General features: G+C 35.2%; 1 protein-coding gene across 1 annotated transcript in view; it reads left to right on the plus strand.

The window, feature by feature from the left end:
* Window positions 1-22,367, plus strand: part of HSD17B4 (hydroxysteroid 17-beta dehydrogenase 4) — a 119,920-nt gene that overhangs the window by 29,722 nt on the left and 67,831 nt on the right. The window contains 3 exon segments of the mRNA XM_043976125.1: window positions 5,109-5,200; window positions 9,415-9,439; window positions 11,000-11,128. Coding sequence (XP_043832060.1) covers window positions 5,109-5,200; window positions 9,415-9,439; window positions 11,000-11,128 — 246 coding nt within the window.

Genomic DNA, 22,367 nt, shown 5'->3' on the forward strand with positions numbered 1-22,367 from the left:
TTTCTTTTCATCACAAGCCAACTGACATCTTAGATTTTACATTACCTTTTGGCACTCAGACATTGGTTAAATAATTACAATCCCTGTTTTAAACTTTTTGTAATTATGGAAATTCTGACCAGGAATTCTTGGATATTCTAGGAAAAAATCAATTCATGATACAAATAGCCTATTGAAATAGAAAAATCATCTAATCAGCCCTATAAAGAAGAAGAAAAAAGATACAGGTTTTGAATGTATGTTTCTATTTACAGATTTCTAAAGGATTATAGGAATAATTACTCATAAAAATCTCAAAAACTGATCTTTTAGTTGAAATTTGCATGCAGATTTTTAGAAACATTAAAGTCTAAAACATTTTGCTTTGCCTGTGTACATATTTACTACCTTCCTTTCTCTATCATGATGACAACCTTGAACCACTCTCTGTGTCAGCAGCCAAGAGAACACAACCCACACAACACTCAAATATACCTTCATTTTCTCAAGAAGCCTTAATAGAGTAATAGAAATGTAAGTCTTGTTACATAATTTGCTATAGTCTTGGCCTTCTGTTTGTCAGTTTGTGGACTATTAGGTACATGATGATTTACATTGCTGTTCTGCTTTCTTCTACATAGTATTTCCCTACAGTGAACGGATTGCTTTAGTGGAGTAAATTTTTTATTTATATCCAATGAAGGAATTCTCATTTTTTTAACATAGAAGTTAAAGAAATGGTTGAATTTTGTTCATTGTTGTATCAAGAGCATTAATAATAATCTGCCTCTAAAGAACTCAAAGGTCTTAGTAAACTTGGCCTTATTAAACTTTTAAACCAGGAACTGTTAACTGGTTTTGGGTCATGAAAATTTTTGGAAGTCTAGTGATACCTCCAAACCCCTTCTTAGAATAATGCTTTTATATTCATAAAATAAAATACACAGGATTACAATGAAAATGAATTATATTGAAATATAGTCATCTTTCTTTCTGTCTGTCTATCTATCCATCTAGCCAAATTCACAGACCTTAGGTTAAGAACTCTTTTCTATTCAACCATTCTTTATTTAATTTTTTTTTTTTTTTGCGGGGCAATTGGGGTTAAGTGACTTGCCCAGGGTCACACAGCTAGTAAGTGTCAAGTACCTGAGGCCAGATTTGGACTCAGGTACTCCTGAATACAGGGCTGGTGCTCTATCCACTGCACCACCTAGCTGCCCCAAGAACTCTTTTCTAAACATACCTCTGAGTTAATGATGTTCCATTTTTTGGATTGGGAGATGAGATTGTGATTTGCCAAGTAGTATGCAGTAACTAAGTTGAATTGTAGAGGGAGATATGTCACCATCTTCATTATAAGTATACTTACAGTTTTCAATACTAATATTTTATTGGTATTGTTACATGGAGGTGAAACTTGAAACAGTACTGCTTCTGGTTATACAAGGGGCAGTGGAGAGGCACTTCATGGATGTGAACAAGATGTACTATATTACCAACTAGGAACTCTGAAGAAGAATAGCTATAAAGGACATCATCAAGGAATTATATAATAGGAAAAGAATATAGTCTGCTTACATTGTAAGAATGGGGTATGACAAGTGGATAGCTAGCCGTAATGCTCTATTGCTACTCTCCCAATATTTGGAGAAAGCAAGGAAGGCCTCCAATATTTTGGGTGGATGTCCTTTGATGATCTTTTGGGAGAAAATCAACAAGAGTTGCACAGGATGGGCAGATGTGGTTGTGTTATAATCTGTGTTATCAATTTTGTGAGATCACAGATCTATTTGAGTATAAGAATTTTGATATAAAATTGTTTTTTGTCAAATGATTTTCCAGTTTGTCCATAAAGTAATAGCCTTGGTAGTAAAAGTACACATATTTCCTTAAAATCAATCAATCTTTCTTATCTATCAATCTGCCTATCCATCTATCATTTGTCTTATCTGTCTATCTGTCAATCTATCTGTCCGTCTATCTTTCTACCTATTTGTTTTTTCCTTGTTTGGACAACAGCTGGTATCTAGTTTTTGTAGTTATGGCAAATATGTAAACCTCCAAGATCCACATTTGACTTGTGCCAATAAAATCTGAAATTGGAAATTATTTCCTCCATGTTTTTTTTCAGTTCAATTCACCAAGCACTATTAAATGCCTCTGTGTGAGGCTTTATGTTGGGGAATTGAGTATATACTGTTTAAAACAACAATAATAATAATAATAATGCCCCTGCCCTTAAGGACATTGCATTCTACTGGGAGGAATACAGCATGTATAGGAATGTGTAAGCACAAAGTGTATACAGAGTAAAGATGAATATCAGTGAGAAATCCTTCCTGAAATCAATATCATTTATTTCTACATATCCTAACTTAAATAAACCTTGTATTATAAAACAAAATATCTCATCTGCCCCCATTATTTCAGTATTCCAAAAGAGCTCAGCACACTCATCACTCATCTTTTGCAGCTGTTTCTATCCTATAAAAATGCATGTATCCATGATGAGGTGGTTGGAGTCCTCTGGGAAGCTACTGGGGACTTCTCATGTTGGTGTTTTATAAGTTTGTATAATCATCACAAGTCAAGCCTGACCTAGAATTGTAGTCTATTAGGACACATTGCATAGTTTCATAGTATGGGACATTCTAGTGAGCTAATTAGAACAAATTTGTTGACAAGACAAGGGTTAGACTCAGCTGATACTTTTGTACCTCTGTACCTGTTTTCTCTACAGAAGGAAAGAGTTGAGGATAACTTTAAAATTATGAACCTGGGTGATTAGAAGAATAGTGATACTCTTGACAGAAATAAGTCAGTTTGGAAGTAGAGTGATGATATTAGGGAGGAGGATCATGAATTTTGTTTTGGATATATTGAGTTCGAGTTTCCAATGGGATATCTAGCTATAAAATGCCCAATTGGCAGTTAACAATGTGGGTTTAGAGCTCAGGAGAGAGAGAAGGATGGCTATTTAAATGTGGGAGTCATTTGTGAATATTATTCCACAGGACTAAATAGAAAAATTCCAGTTTTACGTATTAATATACTATATGCTTTAGAGCAATTCACTAAAATATTGGTCTCTTTTTGGACTGAGAAAATGTAGAATAAAATCGTCATGAGCATATTATAAAGAATTATAATTATAAGAATTATATAAGAATTCAACTAATTCTTTAAAGACAAATATTCCTATTATGAATTAATGATGACTGAAAGAAAATACTGGTTTTTATTAGTTTATGTATTTAACAAAATGCCTGAGTAGTACAACTGTGAATTTGCTTTTGATAATTTATAATACATTAAAAGCAACCCCTTCTAACAAGACACAATGTTGAATTAGTTTAGAGAGCTATTTTATGTTACTTTTGGAGCTATGGTTATTCCCTTCACAAAAGACTATCCTATTTCCACACTTTAAATTCTTGTACTTTAAGTAGAAGAGGTACTGTCCAATGTATGGGGTACAAAATATATCACTTGGATCAAAGGATAGAAAATTTAGAGTTAGCAGGTACCTTAAAAGATGAAATGACTGAGGAAACAAAGGTTTGCGTTTCCAAGTATATTCATTATTAAGCAGTGCCATGGCAATTGCTGATAAATTGGGACTAGATCTCCTCAGCTTTGGCACTGGACCCTGAATACGGAGCAGAAGGATGGGTGAGATAGACTTAAAAACAATTAAATAAAGACCAATTGATTAAAAGAAAACAAAAATTAACCAATATACAAAATGAAGTAATCTGATTTGTAATTGGAGGAAAGATCAGGAACTTTCAAGTTGGGAGGGGAGAGTGAAAAGGGCATTACCCTGAAATTAGAAAAAGAGGTATTCCCCCCATCCCCTTCCCCCAAGTGACTGTATCAGTAAGAGGAATGTGAAACAATAACTGATTGACCAGCATGGGACAGTTTTCAGGTAAAACGTATGGGTTGTATAATTGTGAGAAAGCTTCTTGCATCAATCTCAGATCTGACTTGGTTTCTGGTCAGCATAACTTTGGTCCTTATTTATGGGTCACTAAGCAGTAAGTAGAGGTGATCTAGTTTCCCAGTTACTCCTGGAAAGGTTCAAACAATGAGATAAAGTTCTCCCACAAGACAAAAATTGAACTAGATGCATAATTCAATACAAAGGGAACTGAATTAGTTCCAGAATTCTGTCACAAGATGTAGTCACTGTGGTTCACTCAGTTCCCACTACCACTTGCTGTTCTAATCCCCTCCATTCCCTCAGAAGCCATCAAGTTCCAATCCCCTCATTTTATAGGAAATCAAGGCTGAGAATTCATTGTGAATTCATTTGAGTTTTCAACACCTGCTTAGAGAGGAACTTTGGAACACAGACTGTTGTTAAGTTAAGGATGAGACTTATTTTTGGAAGAACTTTGCTTTGAAAACTAATGCTTGGGGGCAGCTAGGTGGTGCAATGGATAAGGCACTAGCCTTGGATTCAGGAGGACCTGAGTTCAAACCCAGCCTCAGACACTTACTAGCTGTGTGACCCTGGCAAGTCACTTAAACCCCATTGCCCTGCAAAAAAAAAAAAAAAAAGAAAACTAATGCTTGATCATTTGATCATGCTGTGCTAAGTAGGTCACACAATTTCACTCAATCTAAAAAATGATGTGGAAGTAGATCCTACCTTCCCATAGATAATTAAGGATTGAGTACATTTCACAATTATAGTAGCATGCTGGTACATCAGTGTGTATAAGTTCCTAATTTCAGTCAATTTTACTTCTGTTTCTAAACATGGGAAGGATAAGATGATGAGTTAATGGCTATGGCTGTGGGAGGTGGTTTGACAGTCAAAAGGGCACTGCAGGTTGAATCAGTGGACTTGAGTTCAAGTTCTAGCTCTGTTGGTTGCCAGAGTGTAATCTTGGGAAAGTCACTTAACCTCTCTGACCTTCAGTTTCCTCCCTTGAAAAATGAGGTTAGTATTTGCCCTGCTTCCTTCTGCAGTGCTTTTATGAAGAAATAAGATAATGCATGTAAAATCACTTTATAATTGTAAGGTCCTATGTAAATATATGGTGTTAGTATTGGGAGAATAAAATGTTATATGTGTCTTTGTTTATAAACTTGATATTTTACTTTTCCATATTCAGACATGCTGGATGCTTTGAAACCTGATTATGTAGCCCCCCTTGTCCTTTGGCTATGCCATGAGAGCTGTGAAGAGAACGGAGGCTTATTTGAGGTACCACATCTCCCTTTTCGTTCCCCTTTTCCCTCTGCCATTCAACGGCAATAGATATGTGCAGTTCATTCATTTAGAAAAATATTTACTAAGCATCTCTAGATGATAGGGACTTTACTAAGTCCTAGGGATACAAAGATTGAAAGAAAAACAGTCTCTTCCCTCAAAGACTTTACATTCTTATTTTCTTTTAGGAAATAAAATTTGTACTAATTACTTTCTACTTTGTTACTGATAATCTCACTTATCTGACAAGGGAAAAGGCAAGAGCTGACAGAAAATAAGAGTAGAGATAATCTTTGTTTACAGCATTTGCTTCTCTCTTCCTTTACTTTTCTCCTGTAAATATTCCATCAGCAACACAGAGCAGGAAGATGCAAGAACTAAGGTTCTTTGTATCATAGATAGGGGCTGTTCTTAATTTAAGATGAAAAACCTCCTATTTGAGCAAGGGGAGAGCTTGAAAGTATAGCTCTGTCATAATTTCAGAATACAGGAGAGAGGGTAAGGTTTTCTTAAGCTCTCAACCAGCTTCTTCCATCATCAGCCTCAGAGAAAGCTTTTGTCTGTTAAGCTTTTATGTTGTTTAACCTTTCGCAAAAGTGAAAAACAAAGCAGCATCATTGCTGATGATCATTTTATTGCTTGTTAGGGAAAATATTTTTTTTGTTTCATGTCTAATACTTACAGCAGTCTATAGTGCTATTATATTTAATATGTGCAAACCCCCCAAATTTGAATATTGCATGGTTCCATGGAATGTGGACTTTTGAGATAGCATACATTTTATAAACCCAAGACCAAATACTGGCAAATATCTTAAGGGAGGAAATAACAGGGATCAAATTATTGAGTTTCTTGTTAATCCCGGTATTCCTAAAGCAGATTTATACTCAATTATAGCCCTTGCTAAACAAATAAACAAAAAACTTTATAAGTATGTTTGAATATTCAAAATATTTCCTATCAAAGAAGCTGAACTATTATGTTAGTATTAAAGTAGGTTGTGCCAAATCCAGCCTCAGACATTTGACACTTACTAGCTGTATGACCCTGGGCAAGTCACTTAACCCCCATTGCCCCGCAAAAAAAAAAAAAGAATATGTTTACATACATGTGCATATACATGTACATATATACATATAAAGTAGGTTGTACCCCTAAAAAGAGAGCTCTTTGAAAGGAAAAAAATTGCAATGAAAAATTATTACACAAAATTATCATTTAAAGTCAACAAACTAATCTATATAGAACTAATCTTTTTTTCCCTTTTCCTTAAAATTAAATAAGTAAACTTATGCTATTCACAGATGTAAAGGATAATAGAAAATTGGAAAAAAAATTTAATTTTTTTTGCATTACCAAAATTTTCCCCAATATCTCTTCCTTTACCCTTCCCAGAAAGCCATCCCATACAACAAATAATATTTTTTAATGAAAAAGAAGAGAAAGAAATGAGTAAAACTGGTCAGCACATTGAAAAAGTCTGAAAATGTGAACAGCATACCATATATGTGGACTTCTTACTTCTGCAAAGGAATGGGATTCCAGTGTCTTCTCATATCTCTTTTTAGGAGCTATGCTTTTTATTTACAATTTTACAAACATTTGCTTTTGAATGTTTTGTAGTACTTGTTTCCATTTCTATTGTGTAGTCATTCTGTATGTATGTATACTGTTTTCTTAGCTTTATATCAATTCATGGACATTTTTCTGTGCATCTCTGTCTTTATTTTTTATTACATTTGTCATTTCTTACAGCACAGTAATAGGCTGTTACATTCATTACATTTCACAATTTGTTTAGTTATTCTCCAGGGCAAAAGAAAATTATAGGGAGTTTAGGAAATGGGAAAATTCGGAATGGAAAATATATTCAGAAATTGTACTTTTGTGGCTTAAGAAGAGAGTAACATAGATAAGGTTACTTTCACTTTTCTTTTTCTTACTGTACCCCTAATGCAGCCTTTTTCTCACTTGCAAAACTTGGAAGGTCCACTTCTTCCTGAGAAGCTCTTTCCTTGGCCTTCCCCACCCCCCCTTTTGACATTAAGGTCTATGAAGGTGCCTCTAGCTGAGATATAATATAGGTAAGAAGTGGAGATTTAAGATGAGGGACAAAATCTTTTTCTTTGGGAGAGATTCTTGGAAATTCCCTCCAACCAATCTTTCTAGAAACTCTTTCTTAGTGTTTCAAGGGTGAGAGGAAGAGTTGGTTGGTTTTGCATTGATATCCCTTTGGCTCAGTGACTTGGGAAGGGGTATAAGGCGGCTATGAGTAAGAGGATCAGCAGGAATGTCCAGCATAGCTTCTTTCAGGCATGTATGAAGAAACTGTTGCTGCTAATCCATCTGCTGCTGGGAAGACCAGTGAGATTGGTCATGAAATCTCGACGTTGGAAGAAACTGAAGACACCATCTATTTCATTCTGTACCTGATTAAAATTTACAACATTGTCGTCCAGCTTTTTTTTGAAGATCTTCTGTGAAGGGGAACCCATTACCCTCTGAGGTTGCTCATTTATCCTTGCCCAGATTGTTAGGAATTCTTTCCTTACATGAAAACGAAATCTCTTCCTTTTGCAGTTTCTCTCTCTTGTTTCTAATTATCCCCTTGGTCAAGCAGAACAAGCCTAATTCACATGACAGTCTTTCAAATACGATTATGATGCCTCCTCTAAGTCTTCCTCCACGCTAAGCATTCTCAGTACCTTAAAATATACAGTACCTTGTTCTTTTAGCATCCTGGATACTCTCTCTGCAGTGCACTCCAGGTTAGTTTATAGCAGGCCCATCACTTGGCTCATTCATAGTGCCGTGCCTTTTAGTGAAGCTTAGAACAGCATTTGATTTTTTGGATGCTTTGTTTCACAATTGATTCATAATGAGATTACAGTCCAATAAAACTTTCAAATCTTTCTCCACAGGAATTGTCTGAGGCTTGATTTGAATTCAGGCCCTCCTGACTCAAGGGCCATTGCTCTATCTACTGTGCCTCCTAGCCGCTCTTGTATATGAATTTGCATACTTATATTTGCACTTGCATCCTCTAGTAGAATGTAGGCTCATTGAGGTAGGAACTGCTTCATTTTATCTTGTATCCCTAGCACCCAGGACAGTGCCTGGAACAAGTAGGCACTCACTAAATAGATGGCTGTTGGTAGCTGGTGGTCTAGTAGTTCTCTTTAGTTCCTGATTTGGAGTTAAGAAGACCTGAGTTTGACTCCTATTTCGGACACTATTAAGTGTTTAACCCTGGAAAAGTCATTAACTTCTTTGTGCTCAGTTTTTACTTCTCTAGTAAAGATATTAATAGCATTTACCTCATTGGGTTGTTGTGAGGATCAAATGAGATAATATATGGAAGATGTTTGTCAAACTTTAAAATGCTATATAAATGTTAACTTTTATTATTTTTGTTGATTGATCAGTTATGTTTGTGTTGGAATGGATGGTCTCTGAGGTCCCTTTTTACTCTGAGATTATGTAATTTTATGATTTTATGGACTTTTGGGAGAATTTTATGCCAGTTTCTATTTCCTTTTTCAGTCCAAAGCAAAGGGCATTTTGCCACTTTCATTCAGATTTTATTTTGTGAGGGTATTGCAGGAGGGTATAAGAAGTCTCAGTTCTAGGTCATTAGAACCATTGCAATTTACATCTGTTCTGTTTTCATCATTATTGGTGAAACATCAGATGCACATATTAAAGCAAAGAACAATGTGCTTCAAGACCAGGCCAAGAACAAGTCATACTGTGTAATGAACAGTGGACTCTGTTGTTACTGTACTTTCTTTTAGAAGGTATTTCCACATATAGTAGCATTTTCTGTTTACCCCAGATGATTTTTCCCTTTCCAGAATACCTTTGGCAAAGCAGCCTTCTTTGTAGAGATGGAAAATATTGGCAGATTTTCAACACAAAAATAAGTGGCTTCAAACTAATTCAAGATCAGGATTTTCTATATAAATGTTCTCTGGGGTTCTTCCTTGTTCTTATTTACTGAATTCAGTTTGCTATCCTTTTTTCAGATATTTTATATTGTGATATTAAATAGTAACAATGTAATAGCTGGATTTTACTGCACCAGGTCATTCATCCCTGTCTCTAGGCAGAAGCCCTTTCTAGGAAGATAATTGTTTAGACTTTATTTTAAAGTTTCCAGGGAAGATTTAAAATCAGATAATGATGATTTTCCCTTTATCTCTTGCCAGGTTGGAGCAGGCTGGATTGGGAAATGTAAGTACCTTTCATTTGTTGATTTGTCTGATTGTTTCCGGCTCTTTAAACCTAAGTGTGACCCCACATAGAGGAAAGTTTGCTAGGAGCTTTTGAGGGCTAGCTCTAATTTATATTTTTCTTCCTTATGCAGCTTTGACAATTTGTATCCTATGTGAACATAATATTCTTTGAACACTTAAATGTTGTAAATTCACCTATTGTTCTTCAGTTCCATAACATTTTCAGAGTTCCCTCTCTTTCCGCATCTCCCTGTTAGTCCATATTGAACCATGATCACCTTAATGATTTCTACCTCTATTGTTTCTGGCCATCCTTTCTTTCCTTAATACATAGGAACAGGATTAATACATTGGAACAAGATTGGTAGCTACTTTGGTTGTGGTAAAGAGCAGCATTACTCTCACTGAAATCTTGAGTGCCATAAGATAGATTGTTAGTCTACCTTTTCCCCAGAGTTTCATATGATCTGGAAGAAAGTTGAAAGGATAGGACATGGTCTGTGAAGCATTGGTTAATAACCTTCAAAGATTGGCCCACGCCTAAATATGTTTTGCTCTGAGCTTCCAAATTCCAAGATGGCTTTAATAAGATCACCCTCCTCTATAAAAATTCCAGTTCTGTCTCACTTTAGATTTGTGTTATTGCTATTAAAATGAATTTTCTAATTTGATATATTTCAGAGGTTAAAAAGGACTAGTGGACAATTTCTTTCCATCAAATGTCAAATATTTTCAACACAAGGGATTCATATCCCAACTCTTGAAATTGTTTTATGTGTCTCTAGTCCTAAATGACTATGGTACTTTGTGGCCATTTCTGTAAACATTGTTTTTAATAGGAAGAACCAAGCATAACATTAACAACTTTGACATTTTAGTCATTAGGAATTTTTAGAAATGGGTATTTCTGTTAGTCTCACATAGAAATCTTCAGCCTAGTAACTTTCAAGGTAGGACTATGAGGAATAGTTAGCATTCTTCATGGTTATTTATTCTTTTGGGCATCTTCCACAGAAGAAACAAGTTATATTCTTGTTCCACAGCATTTTTAAACAACATTGGTTGATTAGCATCCTTTTGATAACTTTAAAACTTGTTGGAAAGAGAAAGGGAAGGATAAGAGAGAGCGCAAGTAGAACTACATAATAGAATTACTCTTAGTTAACTGAATTAAAAAATAACAACTGTCCCCTCAGGTTTCCTCAACAGGTGAGGTGATGATTTTTTTGTATTGTTTCCATTTGACAGAAAAAGACATATGTAGTATAAATCTTTTTCAGTATTAGGAAAATTTAAAAAAATTTATCCTTTTAAGATGAAAAACTTTTGGGGCAGCTAGGTGGCGCAGTGGATAAAGCACCAGCCCTGGAGTCAGGAGTACCTGAGTTCAGATCCGGCCTCAGACACTTAACACTAGCTGTGTGACCCTGGGCAAGTCACTTAACCCCGATTGCCTCACTAAAAAAAAAAAAAAAAAAAAAACCTTTTAAGAAGGCATGTTGCATTTTTTCTGGATGTCTCAACTTTGTGATTTGATATCTTTTCTTTTATTCACTAGTGCGTTGGGAACGAACTCTTGGTGCCGTTGTCAGGCAGAAAAATCAGCCAATGACACCTGAGGCTGTGAAGGCTAATTGGAGGAAGATCTGTGACTTTGACAATGCTAACAAGCCTCAGACCATCCAAGGTAAAGTGAATCACTATTTCATCTATAAAACTGAGGCAGAGGAGACAAAAGTTCTCCCAAGTTGAGACATGTCTCTATTAAAAAATTTTTTTTTTTGTGAGGCAATGAGGGTTAAGTGACTTGTCCAGGGTCACATAGATAGTAAGTGTGAAGTATCTGAGGCTGGATTTGAACTCAGGTACTCCTGAATCCAGGGCTAATGCTTTATCTGCTCTCTATTTTACTTTCAATAATTTATGAATTCTATAAAAGCCTATTTTCTGCTTCAGTAAATGTCAAAACCATTGAACTTCCCTCTCCATGTCCTTAAAATGGATCTCTCTAAGTTGATAGTAAAATATTTTTGTAAAGTATATTGTCCAGCTATGAATGTCAGAATCTACAACAGATTTGCTATTTGATTTTCCTTAGGGCCCCTCTACTAAAGAGTTTTGGCTGTGATTTAAGGATTATTGGTTCAGACATGGTTTTTAGATGTAGCAGTTACTTTGTAAGCTCTTACAACTCTACAGATGTGCTAGTAATTTAAAGTTTTATTGCTATGATCTCTGCTACACAAGAATCACAGTCTCAACATAGGATAATTTATGTTATTTGAATCACTCCAGTTTTTATTTTTCTGCCTTTGTTCATAAATTCCTCCTTTGGGTGATCGAGAGTCTTGAGTTTCTACACTTCATTTGCATTTAATTGTTATATTTTTAGAATTAAATAGTAGCATATAATAATGACTAAATATTAAAATATAGCTCTTCATTTTCCTAAGTATTATGTTGAGTCCCACAGCAACCCTGTGAGGTAGATGCTCAGTAGATGCTGATGTAGATGGTATGAATATTACTAATGAACAAACTGAGGTGCAGAGAGATGTTAAATTATTTTCCCATGGTCGGAGAATGAGTAAATGAATAAATAAATATAAAAACAAAAATAAGAATCAAATAGTCCTTTTCCTCAAGAGGATAATTATATTTTGGTTGATGGAATTAAAGCCTTTTACTGTCTCCTGGTTGCCTTCCTCTGGATGTTCTCCAGCTCATAATAGCTAATAATAATAATAATTTACATTAATATAATGCTTTGAGATTTTTTTTGTGCTTTATGATTTACAAAGTATTTCACTTTATCTGTTTTGAACATCACAGTAACCTGTGAAGTTAATGTTTATTATTCCCTTCATTTTACAGATGAAAAAACCTGTGATTATTCACCTTAACTTTTGTTAAGTCCTTTTTTTGTATATTTCCTAATAATAAGTCAATATGCATTTATTAAACACTTAAACACATGCCAGGCACTGCACTAAGCACTGAGAATAAAAAGAAAGGTCAGAACTCTGTTCCTGCCCCCAGGATGTTCACATTTTAATGAAAGAGAGACAACATGTAAATAATTATGTATATACAGGATATATTCAGAGTAAATGGAAAATGGTCACAGAAATGAAATTAGCATGAGACAGGGTTTGGTAGGGGAATAGGAGAGGCTTTTTGTAGAAGGTGGGCTTTGAGTTGAGTTATGAAGGAAGTCAGGGGAACCAAGAGGCAGAGGTAAGTAGAAAGGATGTTCCTGGCCTGGGAGAGAGCCTGTGAAAATGCATGGAATCAAGAGATGGTATCCAGTGCAAGGAGCAGTAAGGAAGCCAGCATAGCTAGTCTGTGGGAGGGAGTCAAATGTAAGAAGACTGAAGGGGCCAGGTTATGAGATCTTTAAGTGCCAAAAGGAGGATTTATATTTGATCCTGGAGATAATAGGAAGCCTCTGCAGTTTATTGAGTAGTAGGTAACATGGTCAGACCTGCACTTTTGGAAAATCACTTTGACAGAATTGCTCTAAGATGTGTGACAGCATAGTATGATTTTGGTTATTAAAGGTAAAATTTTCTTAGTATGAAAATTGTCTTTTTCCCTTATTCCTTTAGCTATATTAGTTCAATATTAAGTAGTTAATATGGAAATTCCATCTGTATTCAGAAATTTTTGTTTATTCCAAACCATTATTTCCTGTCTCAGAACCAGGTCCCTAATCATGACAAAACATTTCCAATAATCTCTTTTTTTTTTGTGAGGCAATTGGAGTTAAGTGACTTGCCCAGGGTCACACAGCTAGTAAGTGTCAAGTGTCTGAGGCCGGATTTGAACTCAGGCACTCCCGAATCCAGGGCCGGTGCTTTATCCACTGCGCCACCTAGCTGCCCCCCCTGTTCATTTGAAAAAACAAAAAAAAACCCGAGTTAACTGAGTGAAGATTTGATAATATAGCTAGGTCATGATTAATGAGAGTTTGAATAATGTGAAATTAGATTAGTACAAATTATAAAATGATGTCAGATTGCATTTAATGTGAGCCAAAATTCAAATAATGTGACGTGTGAGATAGTCTAGAGTTTAAAATACTGCTTTGTTGTCTTTCTACACTTGCCTCTCATTGAGTGGGGACATGATTTGCTGATGCATACCCTATCACCAACAGTTGTGTTTTTTTTAAACCCATAACAAAATAGATAAGAATAAGAATATTTCAAATGAAACAATGTAGGCACAAAAAAGAAGAGGTTTATTCTTATGTTAGGACAAAAATTTGACGAAATTAAATGGTACTAACATGATTATAGTAACTCAAACACAACAATGAATAGAGGTGTTACAGTGATAAAAATGGAGCGTCTTCTAGCTATCTGGATTGAAAATTGCAATGAAAGACACATTCCTCTTAGCAGAGCAGCTTTTCAGACTGAAGCTTCAAGTTTATTTAAGGCAGTTGGAGAAAATAAAAATGAAGTAGATAGTGAAGAAAATTGTACTAAACATTAGTTGATTTGATTATTTTAAGAATCAAGTTTAGTTGAATAATGTTAAAATGATCAAAGAGGTAGTGAGTACAGACGTGAGGTTATGGTAGCTGAATACCCTCATATTTTGAAGAAAATAATAAAAAAGATGACTATTCTGATCAACAGATTTTTAATGTGGATGAAATAGGGGTGTTTTGGAAAAGGATGCCTTCTAAAATTTATATTTCTAAGAAAGAATAAACTCAATCTAAATTTGAAGTGTCAAAGGATCGATGTTTGGGGGAGGTAATCCAGAAGGGAATTTTAAATGAAAACAAATGCTTATCTAATTAGTCTCAAAATCCTTATTCTCTGAGAGGCTAAACCATCAATTGCTTTCAGTTCTTTGGCAGTAAGCATAGGTGCCTGAAGCTATTTTTGAAGACTTGTTTGTTTTTTTAAATTTATTTTAGCCCAACTGTTGAAAAATATTGCAAGGACAATAATATTGTGTTTAAAACATTACTGATTTTAGATAATGCCCCAGGTCATCCAACTATATTTGGTTCATTGTGTAAGAATATGAGCATGGGGATTCACCAACTTGTAGATAAAGCTCTCTATACTTACTAGCTATATGTATGAAGATTTTTAAAAAGAGAAGACAATTCAGTCAATGCTGCTAAAATATTTTCGATGACTATAACAGTGTTTTTTCCCCCCTCATATTATCAGTTGTAGGCTTATTTGATATTTTATTAGGTATGATATTTGGTCATTTAAAAGTAAATAAATAAACTTGAATTAGAAATACATGTTTTCATCCTTTGCTATTATGTTAAGAAGTAGATAAATTATGAAAAAAATTTTATTGCATATATCCATTGTATTGGAACCAGTTACCATATTTTACATATAATTATAACTTCATATAGTGAGATTTTGAATAATGTGATCAATGAATAGGATTAGTTGTTTGCACTTAATGGAACCTAGTTGTATTGAGATTTTTGATGTATCTATTATTTTTAGATGTTGAGGTGAGTTTTTCTTTTTAGAAATGAATTCTATTACTGTAAATGTATAAATTATTTAAATTTAGTTATCATTTTTGAAGTTTGAAAAATCATACTTGTTTGTGTGCATACAATGTATTTTGGTAATATGTGAAAATATGAAGTAATAAAATATTTGTTCTTTAGATTTTTTTATATTGGGAAATATCAATTAAAATGTCTGTGCTTATGTTTTTTATGGTAGAAATAACACTTTGTATGGTCAGAACATGTGTTTTTAAATTCTAACACTGAGATTTCAGTCTTATCTCTCTGAGCCTCAATTTCCTCATCTGCAAAATGTGAGTAATAACTCACATCTTTGTAAACCTGAAAATGATATGATTATCTGTTGTCTAGGTGGCACAGTGAATAGAGTGCTAGATCTGGAGTCAGGAAGTCTTGATTTCAATTTTGGCCCGAGATACTTGCTAGCTACGTGATCATAGGTACCTCATTTAACTTGTCTGCCTCAGTTTTCTCATCTGTAAAATGGTGATAGTAGCAACTACCTCCCAGTGTTTTTGTGAGGATCAAATGAGATATTTGTAAAAGCATTTTGTAAAACTGTAAAGATCTATATAAATGCTCCCTATTATTATCTGTTTTATAAAAATTTTTCCTCTTGTAACTTTTTGAGAACAGTAGTCATGTATTTTAGTTGTTTTTTAAAAATCTGTCATCCAACATACTGTTATACACAGGGACTCAAATAATTTTTGAACTGTTTTGAATCTATATGGAACATTCTTGTAGAACATAAATTCAATTGGTGGCCCTCTTTTTAGCATAATCCATCCATATATATATATATATTTTTTTTTTTGGGGGGGGAATGAGGAATGAGGGTTAAGTGACTTGCCCAGGGTCACACAGCTAGTAAGTATCAAGTGTCTGAGTCCGGATTTGAACTCAGGTACTCCTGAATCCAGGGCCGGTGCTTTATCCACTGCACCACCTAGCTGCCCACAAATATAAATATATATATATATATATTAATGAGGCAATTGGTGTTAAGTGACTTGCCCAGGGTCACACAGCTAGTAAGTGTTAAGTGTCTGAGGCCACACCCAAACTCAGGTACTCCTGACTCCAGGACTGGTGCTCTATCCATTGCGCCATCTAGCTGCCCCCTCCCACAAATATATTTTTAATAATATTTGAAAGAGGAACTTTTGAGGGAAAAGCTTTATTCTTGGTCATTTTCTGCAGAATTTTCTCTATTCCACCTATTTTTCATTATAACTGCATATTTATTAGAGGAACATAAATGTCTGAAAATTTTTTGCCCTATTTCTAAAAATAATTTCTCAATCTAATCAAATTTTCCCTGAAAATTACTTTTTTTGCCTTTTCTTATTGAAATGTTAAAATGATTATGACATTACATATGTGACATCACAGGTTCATTTTATATTTTGATATAGGAGATGAAGATAGCCTATGAATAGTAGTAATCTGCCAGAGTTAAAAAATGGTACAAGGGAAATCATAAAGAAATATATCAGGGGCAGCTAGATGGTGAAGTGGTTAAAGCACCGGCCCTGGATTCAGGAGTACCTGAGTTCAAATCCGGCCTCAGACACTTGACACTTACTAGCTGTGTGACCCTGGGCAAGTCACTTAACCCCCATTGCAACAAACAAAAAAGAAATATGTCATCAGGATTCCTCTGATATGAAAATCCTCCTTTATTGCCTTAAAACATTGAACTGTTACAGAAATGAAATTACCATATGTGCATTTCAAGTGAAAAGCTACCTTCTATATCAGCAGTTCATACTCTCCCAGAGGATTTCATTAAAAATTATTAGCAACATTAATTTAAGTAATTTGATGTTATGATAAGCAATTATATGCTAAACTATTATGTGTAATTATTGAAAATACCAATTAGTTGAGGCATTTGCCATTTTAAATAATGTGAATAATTAGAGTTGAGGAATTATTCATAATTATAAATTAATTTGAGGATTTTTTAATGATTATACTGTTCTTAGGATTTAAATATTTTTGCAAAGCATTATTTGAAATATTGCCTAAGGTACTTTATGGTTTTTAAAATTCGGTATCCCAAGTAAACTATTATTTCTATATGGTTAATTCAGCAGCGAGTATACCTTTATTGGAGCAACTTGTTCCAGTTCTTACTAAGAAAACAAGTAGAACTCATTAATCATTGCTATTTTATTTTTCTCAAATGCATCCATTCTTATGCTTCTTGCAAACAAAGACTGTTTTTGTTTCCCAGCATTTAGCATGATACATTGCACATAGTAGGCACTTAATACTTGTTGAGTGGAATCAAACAAAATAATTCTTGTAGAAATAATTTTTAACTGTTCTATTTATGTCGCCAGAATTTCTCCCAGTATCTCTCTCCCCTTTTCCCCCAGGGATCTATCTTATATAAAAAATTATATTTTTCAAACAAAAAAATAGAAAGAGAAGAAAAAAATTCTAATCAGTATATTGAAAAAATTGTGAAAACACGAAATGTTTCATTCTCATGTATTTCTTCTGCAAAAGAGTGGGATAGGAGTGTCTTCTCATATACCTTCTTTGGGCCTTGCTTTGGACAAAATAATCCATAAACTTATGTGAAAAATATACTTGAGCTGAGTGAACTGCTTTTGCCTTGTTCTACTTTATTTTTTGGAGTAGGTAATTCAGCAAGGCAGCAATGTGAGCAGTAATGTCTGTTAATTAAGTTGAACATTGAAGAAGCACAGCACACAAAATTAGGGCAGGCCAATACACCTAATCCCCACAATTTGATTTCATGATTTTACTAGAAAGGTGCTGAAATGCTCAAATAGAAGAGAATGCCAAGTCCTAATAGCACTTTTCATTTTTAATTTCTTTTTGTTAATCACTGTACTTCTTAAGGGATGTTAAGGAATTTTTGAAGGACTTATAAAGCGCTTTTGAATTTATGCAGTGATGTTTTCTTGTGGATGAGGCAACATGTTAAAAACAAAAAATATGAAATCAGAATTTCTAAAACTGAGGGTTCAAATAAGGATGGAAAATAAATATTAGTTCTTAAGTGTTCATTTTGAAATGAGAAAGTACAATTCAGTGCAAAATAATTACATAGTAAAATAATTCTATTTAACAGATCTTTATTAAGCATCTAGTATGGGCATGGTACTGGGCACATAGATGTGTTTGTATGTGTATGTGTGTTTTATGTACACACACACATAAGTTAAATAATCCCTTCCCTCAAGGAGTTTACATTCTGTTGTTTTGGAGTAGAGAATATGATGGGGTCAGTGGAGAGATTCAGATAAAATGATCTTGGAATATTTGAGGAGAGAAAACTTTCAGTTGGGGAGGGGAGTGATGTGAGGATCATTAATGAGGCATTGCTTGAGCTTTGCCTTAAAGGAAGATAAGAGGAAGCAAACATTCTAGCCCGTATTGTGTGTGTGTGTGTGTGTGTGTGTGTGTTTGAAGCAGTACATTCTAGACATATTTTTCAGTCATTTTTTTCAGTCATGTCTGACTCTCTGTTGCTCCATTTGGGGTTTTCTTGTGACAGACACTGGAGTTGTTTGCTATTTCCTCCTCCAGATTATTTTACAGATGAGGAAACCTAGTCAAACAGGGTTAAGTGACTTGCTCAGGATCCCACAGCTACTAAGTGTCTGAGGCTAGATTTGAACTCAGGAAGACTCCTCTCCCTGACTCTACACTCAGCACTCTATCCACTGCAACACCTAGCTGCCCATTCTAAAAATTGGGTTTGGCCTTTGTGAATTGAGGTGTCCTCAGACTAGGAAACAAACTAGTAACTAGTTTTGTAGCAATGTGTAGAGAAAGGTTGTACAGGGGAACATATTTTTACTGTAATTTCTAATATCTTCCTCAGATATAATTATGTTATAGAGTGACACCTTTTTCGTATTTAAAAATTTATTATAAAGATGATAAGAACTTGTTTTCCAACTTAAGATCCATACCATTAGGTATAATGTAGCAACAATCTGTGCTTTAGATTTAGCTAAATGGTTAGAGGACTGGAGTATTAGAAATGGATGCAAGAGCAAGTACCTGAAGAATTTTATGCCAGTGTATGGCTATGGTGAACATAATTTTTTACTGTAGGACATCACTGCAGGACGAAAGAGGAGTACAGATAGAGAGACCTATTTCAGTATGAGTAAAAGCCTTTAGTAGCTTGACGCCACATAATGCAGTTTGGTTGGCACCAAAATAAGCCAATTTATATTACAATGACTGTATCTGAGCAATGTTTTCCATTCAGGGTAATGATGACTTTACCTCATATATTGATGTGTCTATGGGAATAAGGTAAGGTTGCCTCTTAAGTCCTTTTTAAAAAAATCTTGAAATTTATATAGCACAGGATCTGGGGCTCCTTCATCCAAACCCCTACTTACACTGGTACTCTGATTCTAGAGGCCAGCTTCTGCTTTTCTCCTCAGTTTTTAGTAGACCCTTAGTGGTTAGGGAGGAGTTTTTCTAGCTCATGGACACCCATGACAGCTTCTCCTTCCAGGGATTATTAGCCATATTTAATTAGCTTTTATAACCAGATATTTACTAGGATCTAATAAGAACAATTGGTACAGAGGATTCCCCCTCAAATTTTAAGACACTCTTTCCCATAAGCATGTAGAGAGTCCAGGAGAACTTTGGTTTATGATCCAAAATCAAGACATTATAGTAATGTAAGAGTGATGGACTTTGGGCATTTGGTTCATGGGGCTAGGTTACTAACCTCAACAGACAAGTTAGGATCTCTTACCATTTCCTTAGTGACATGGTTAGACATAGAATTAGGTATGACCTATAGTCAGAGGACTTTGCTGAATACTGAAATGGTTTTATCTGTTGAGGAGTTGGGGAATGAGGGTACAAGTTTTATCCAGTGTGTATGAATGTAGCCTTCTGTTGGTTGGCCACTTAAATAAAGACTAACTGTCTTTTTGGCCCTCTGGCTCAGTGACTGCTTAATGATTGCTCCTCAAAGTACTGAAGTCTTCTAAAGCTGATTCACACATCAGTTTTATATACCAGAACGAGGCATATTCTTTTTTGTTTTGTTTTTTTGCAGGGCAACGAGGGTTAAGTGACTTGCCCAGGGTCACACAGCTAGTAAGTGTGTCAAGTGTCTGAGCCTGGATTTGAATTTAGGTCCTCCAGAATCCAGGGCCAGTGTTTTATCCACTGTGCCACATAGCTGCCCCAAGGCATATTCTTTTTTAAAAAAATAGATTGCAAGAATATGATAGCCACAGTCACTGGTGTGCCTGAATCTTTCAAGGATTTGCCTTCAGCATTTGGAACTTCCAGAGCTGACAAAAGATCAAACTACCAAACAGTGTCCTAATATCTGACATGAGAGTGTACAGTGGTGCTCACTGATTGTAGTGGCTTTTGGAGGTGAAGATCTGGGCCTGTGCTGGCTATTAAAATTTATTCCAAAATACTACCACCTTTTGAGAAAACACCTGGTGTTATCAGAAAGAGAAACGGTGTCAAACAGGCAGCCTTTAATATTCCCACCTGTGGACCAAATCAGATTAAATGCAATTGAGAAATGTTTTTAGCAAAATAAATAAAAATACAGCAAAACATAATGTTAAAATGTGATTTTTCAAGTCAATATATGGCCTGTGGGAATTTATATGTATGTTTTAGTGCAGATAGAAAGGGGGAGGGCATCACTGAGCCATACATAAAGATCCCTGCAAGTGTATGTTAATTTAGAAAACCATGTATTAATCTTCTTTACTCTGGATTATATTTTTATTTATTTTGTTAAATATTTCTCAAATCCATTTTTTTTTCTTTTGGTGAGGCAATGGGGGTTAAGTGACTTGCTCAGGGTCACACAGCTAGTAGGTGTCAAGTGTCTGAGGCTGGATTTGAATTCAGGTCCTCCTGAAACCAGGGCTGGTGCTTTATCCACTGCACCACCTAGCTGCCCTCTCTCAATTAAATTTTAATCTGATTTAGGCCTTACTGTAGCCTGTGGGCCACATGTTTGACCCCTTTGGTTAATGGCCCTATTTCTATTTGAGTTTGACACCATTGATATAAAACATATCCAGGGGGTAAGACAATATAAGGAATGTGTATGTGTGTGCATGAATTTTTAAAAAACTCTGCTAATTGTAGGACATGTTTATTTTTTATTTTTTTGCGGGGCAGTGGGTTAAGTGACTTGCCCAGGGTCACACAGCTAGTAAGTGTCAAGTGTCTGAGGCCATATTTGAACTCAGGTACTCCTGAATCCAGGGCCGGTGCTTTATCCACTGCGCCACCTAGCCGCCCCCGAACATGTTTATTTTATTTTATTTTAAGTGAGGCAATTGGGGTTAAGTGACTTGCCCAGGGTCACACAGCTGGTAAGTGTTAAGTGTCTGAGGTCGGATTTGAACTCAGGTACTCCTGACTCCAGGGCCGGTGCTCTGGACATGTTTATTTTTAATTAAGAATTAACAGAGAAGAGATTATCTTTCCTAGAAAGAATTTAGTACTTTAAAAATTGTTCCTATTGGTTGTATTTAGTTATTTTTATATATTTATTGTTGATGCATTCTTTAAATAGGTGTTTACTTATTGCTCTTCAAAGGAGCAAGTTTCTAGGAGTGTGCCTGTAGTAGTATGTGCTGTGAGCTTAACTCAGGCCAGATTTATTGTGATATTTGAAATGTTTTGTGTCAGACAAACCATTAATAAATAAAGTAAAAATTACTACAGATGGCTTTAAATTACAGGCTTTGCAGTTGTATATGAACTACAAAATTTGTATTTTTGTCCTAGAGGCAATAGAGAGCCCTTGAAGGCTTTTTAATAGAAGATTATTTTGGGAGATGTGTGAAGGACAGATTAGAAAGGGGGAGGCACTAGAAGCAAGGGCTAGTTCCTTTGCTTTGTTCCCAGAAGTGGAAGGTGACGTTCACCCAATAGATGAGAGACATTGTGGTATAATTTGTAGAATGCTGTACTTTTGGATTCAGGAAGACTTGGATTTAAATTCTCTCTTAGACACTTAATATATAAATATGAGCTATTTAAATTTTTATTATTAAATGACATGCCCAAGAAGTGTGAACTTGATTTCTGGTTGGGCTTGGTCTTTAGAGTGAGAAGCTGGTGTCTGAGTGTTCTTACTTTTCTTTGTGAAGCAATGCAGAGTAGGCAGAGCCGCCGGCTTCTAGTGAGGAGGCCTCCAAATACAGTTTCTCTGAAAAATGGGGATTTTTCTAGGGTATCCTATACTCTCAGGTCCAGTGAAGGAGAATGGAGCAGTGGGTGTTGGTGTAGGGACTTAGATATCAGCCTGTGTGCATGCTTAATGGTTAAGGCATAAGGCATTACTAAGGCAGAAGTGATAGATACAGGGTGGAGTGGGTTTCTCCTGTGCATGTGG

Source organism: Dromiciops gliroides, chromosome 1, assembly GCF_019393635.1.
Source record: "Dromiciops gliroides isolate mDroGli1 chromosome 1, mDroGli1.pri, whole genome shotgun sequence".
Lineage (NCBI taxonomy): Eukaryota > Metazoa > Chordata > Mammalia > Microbiotheria > Microbiotheriidae > Dromiciops > Dromiciops gliroides.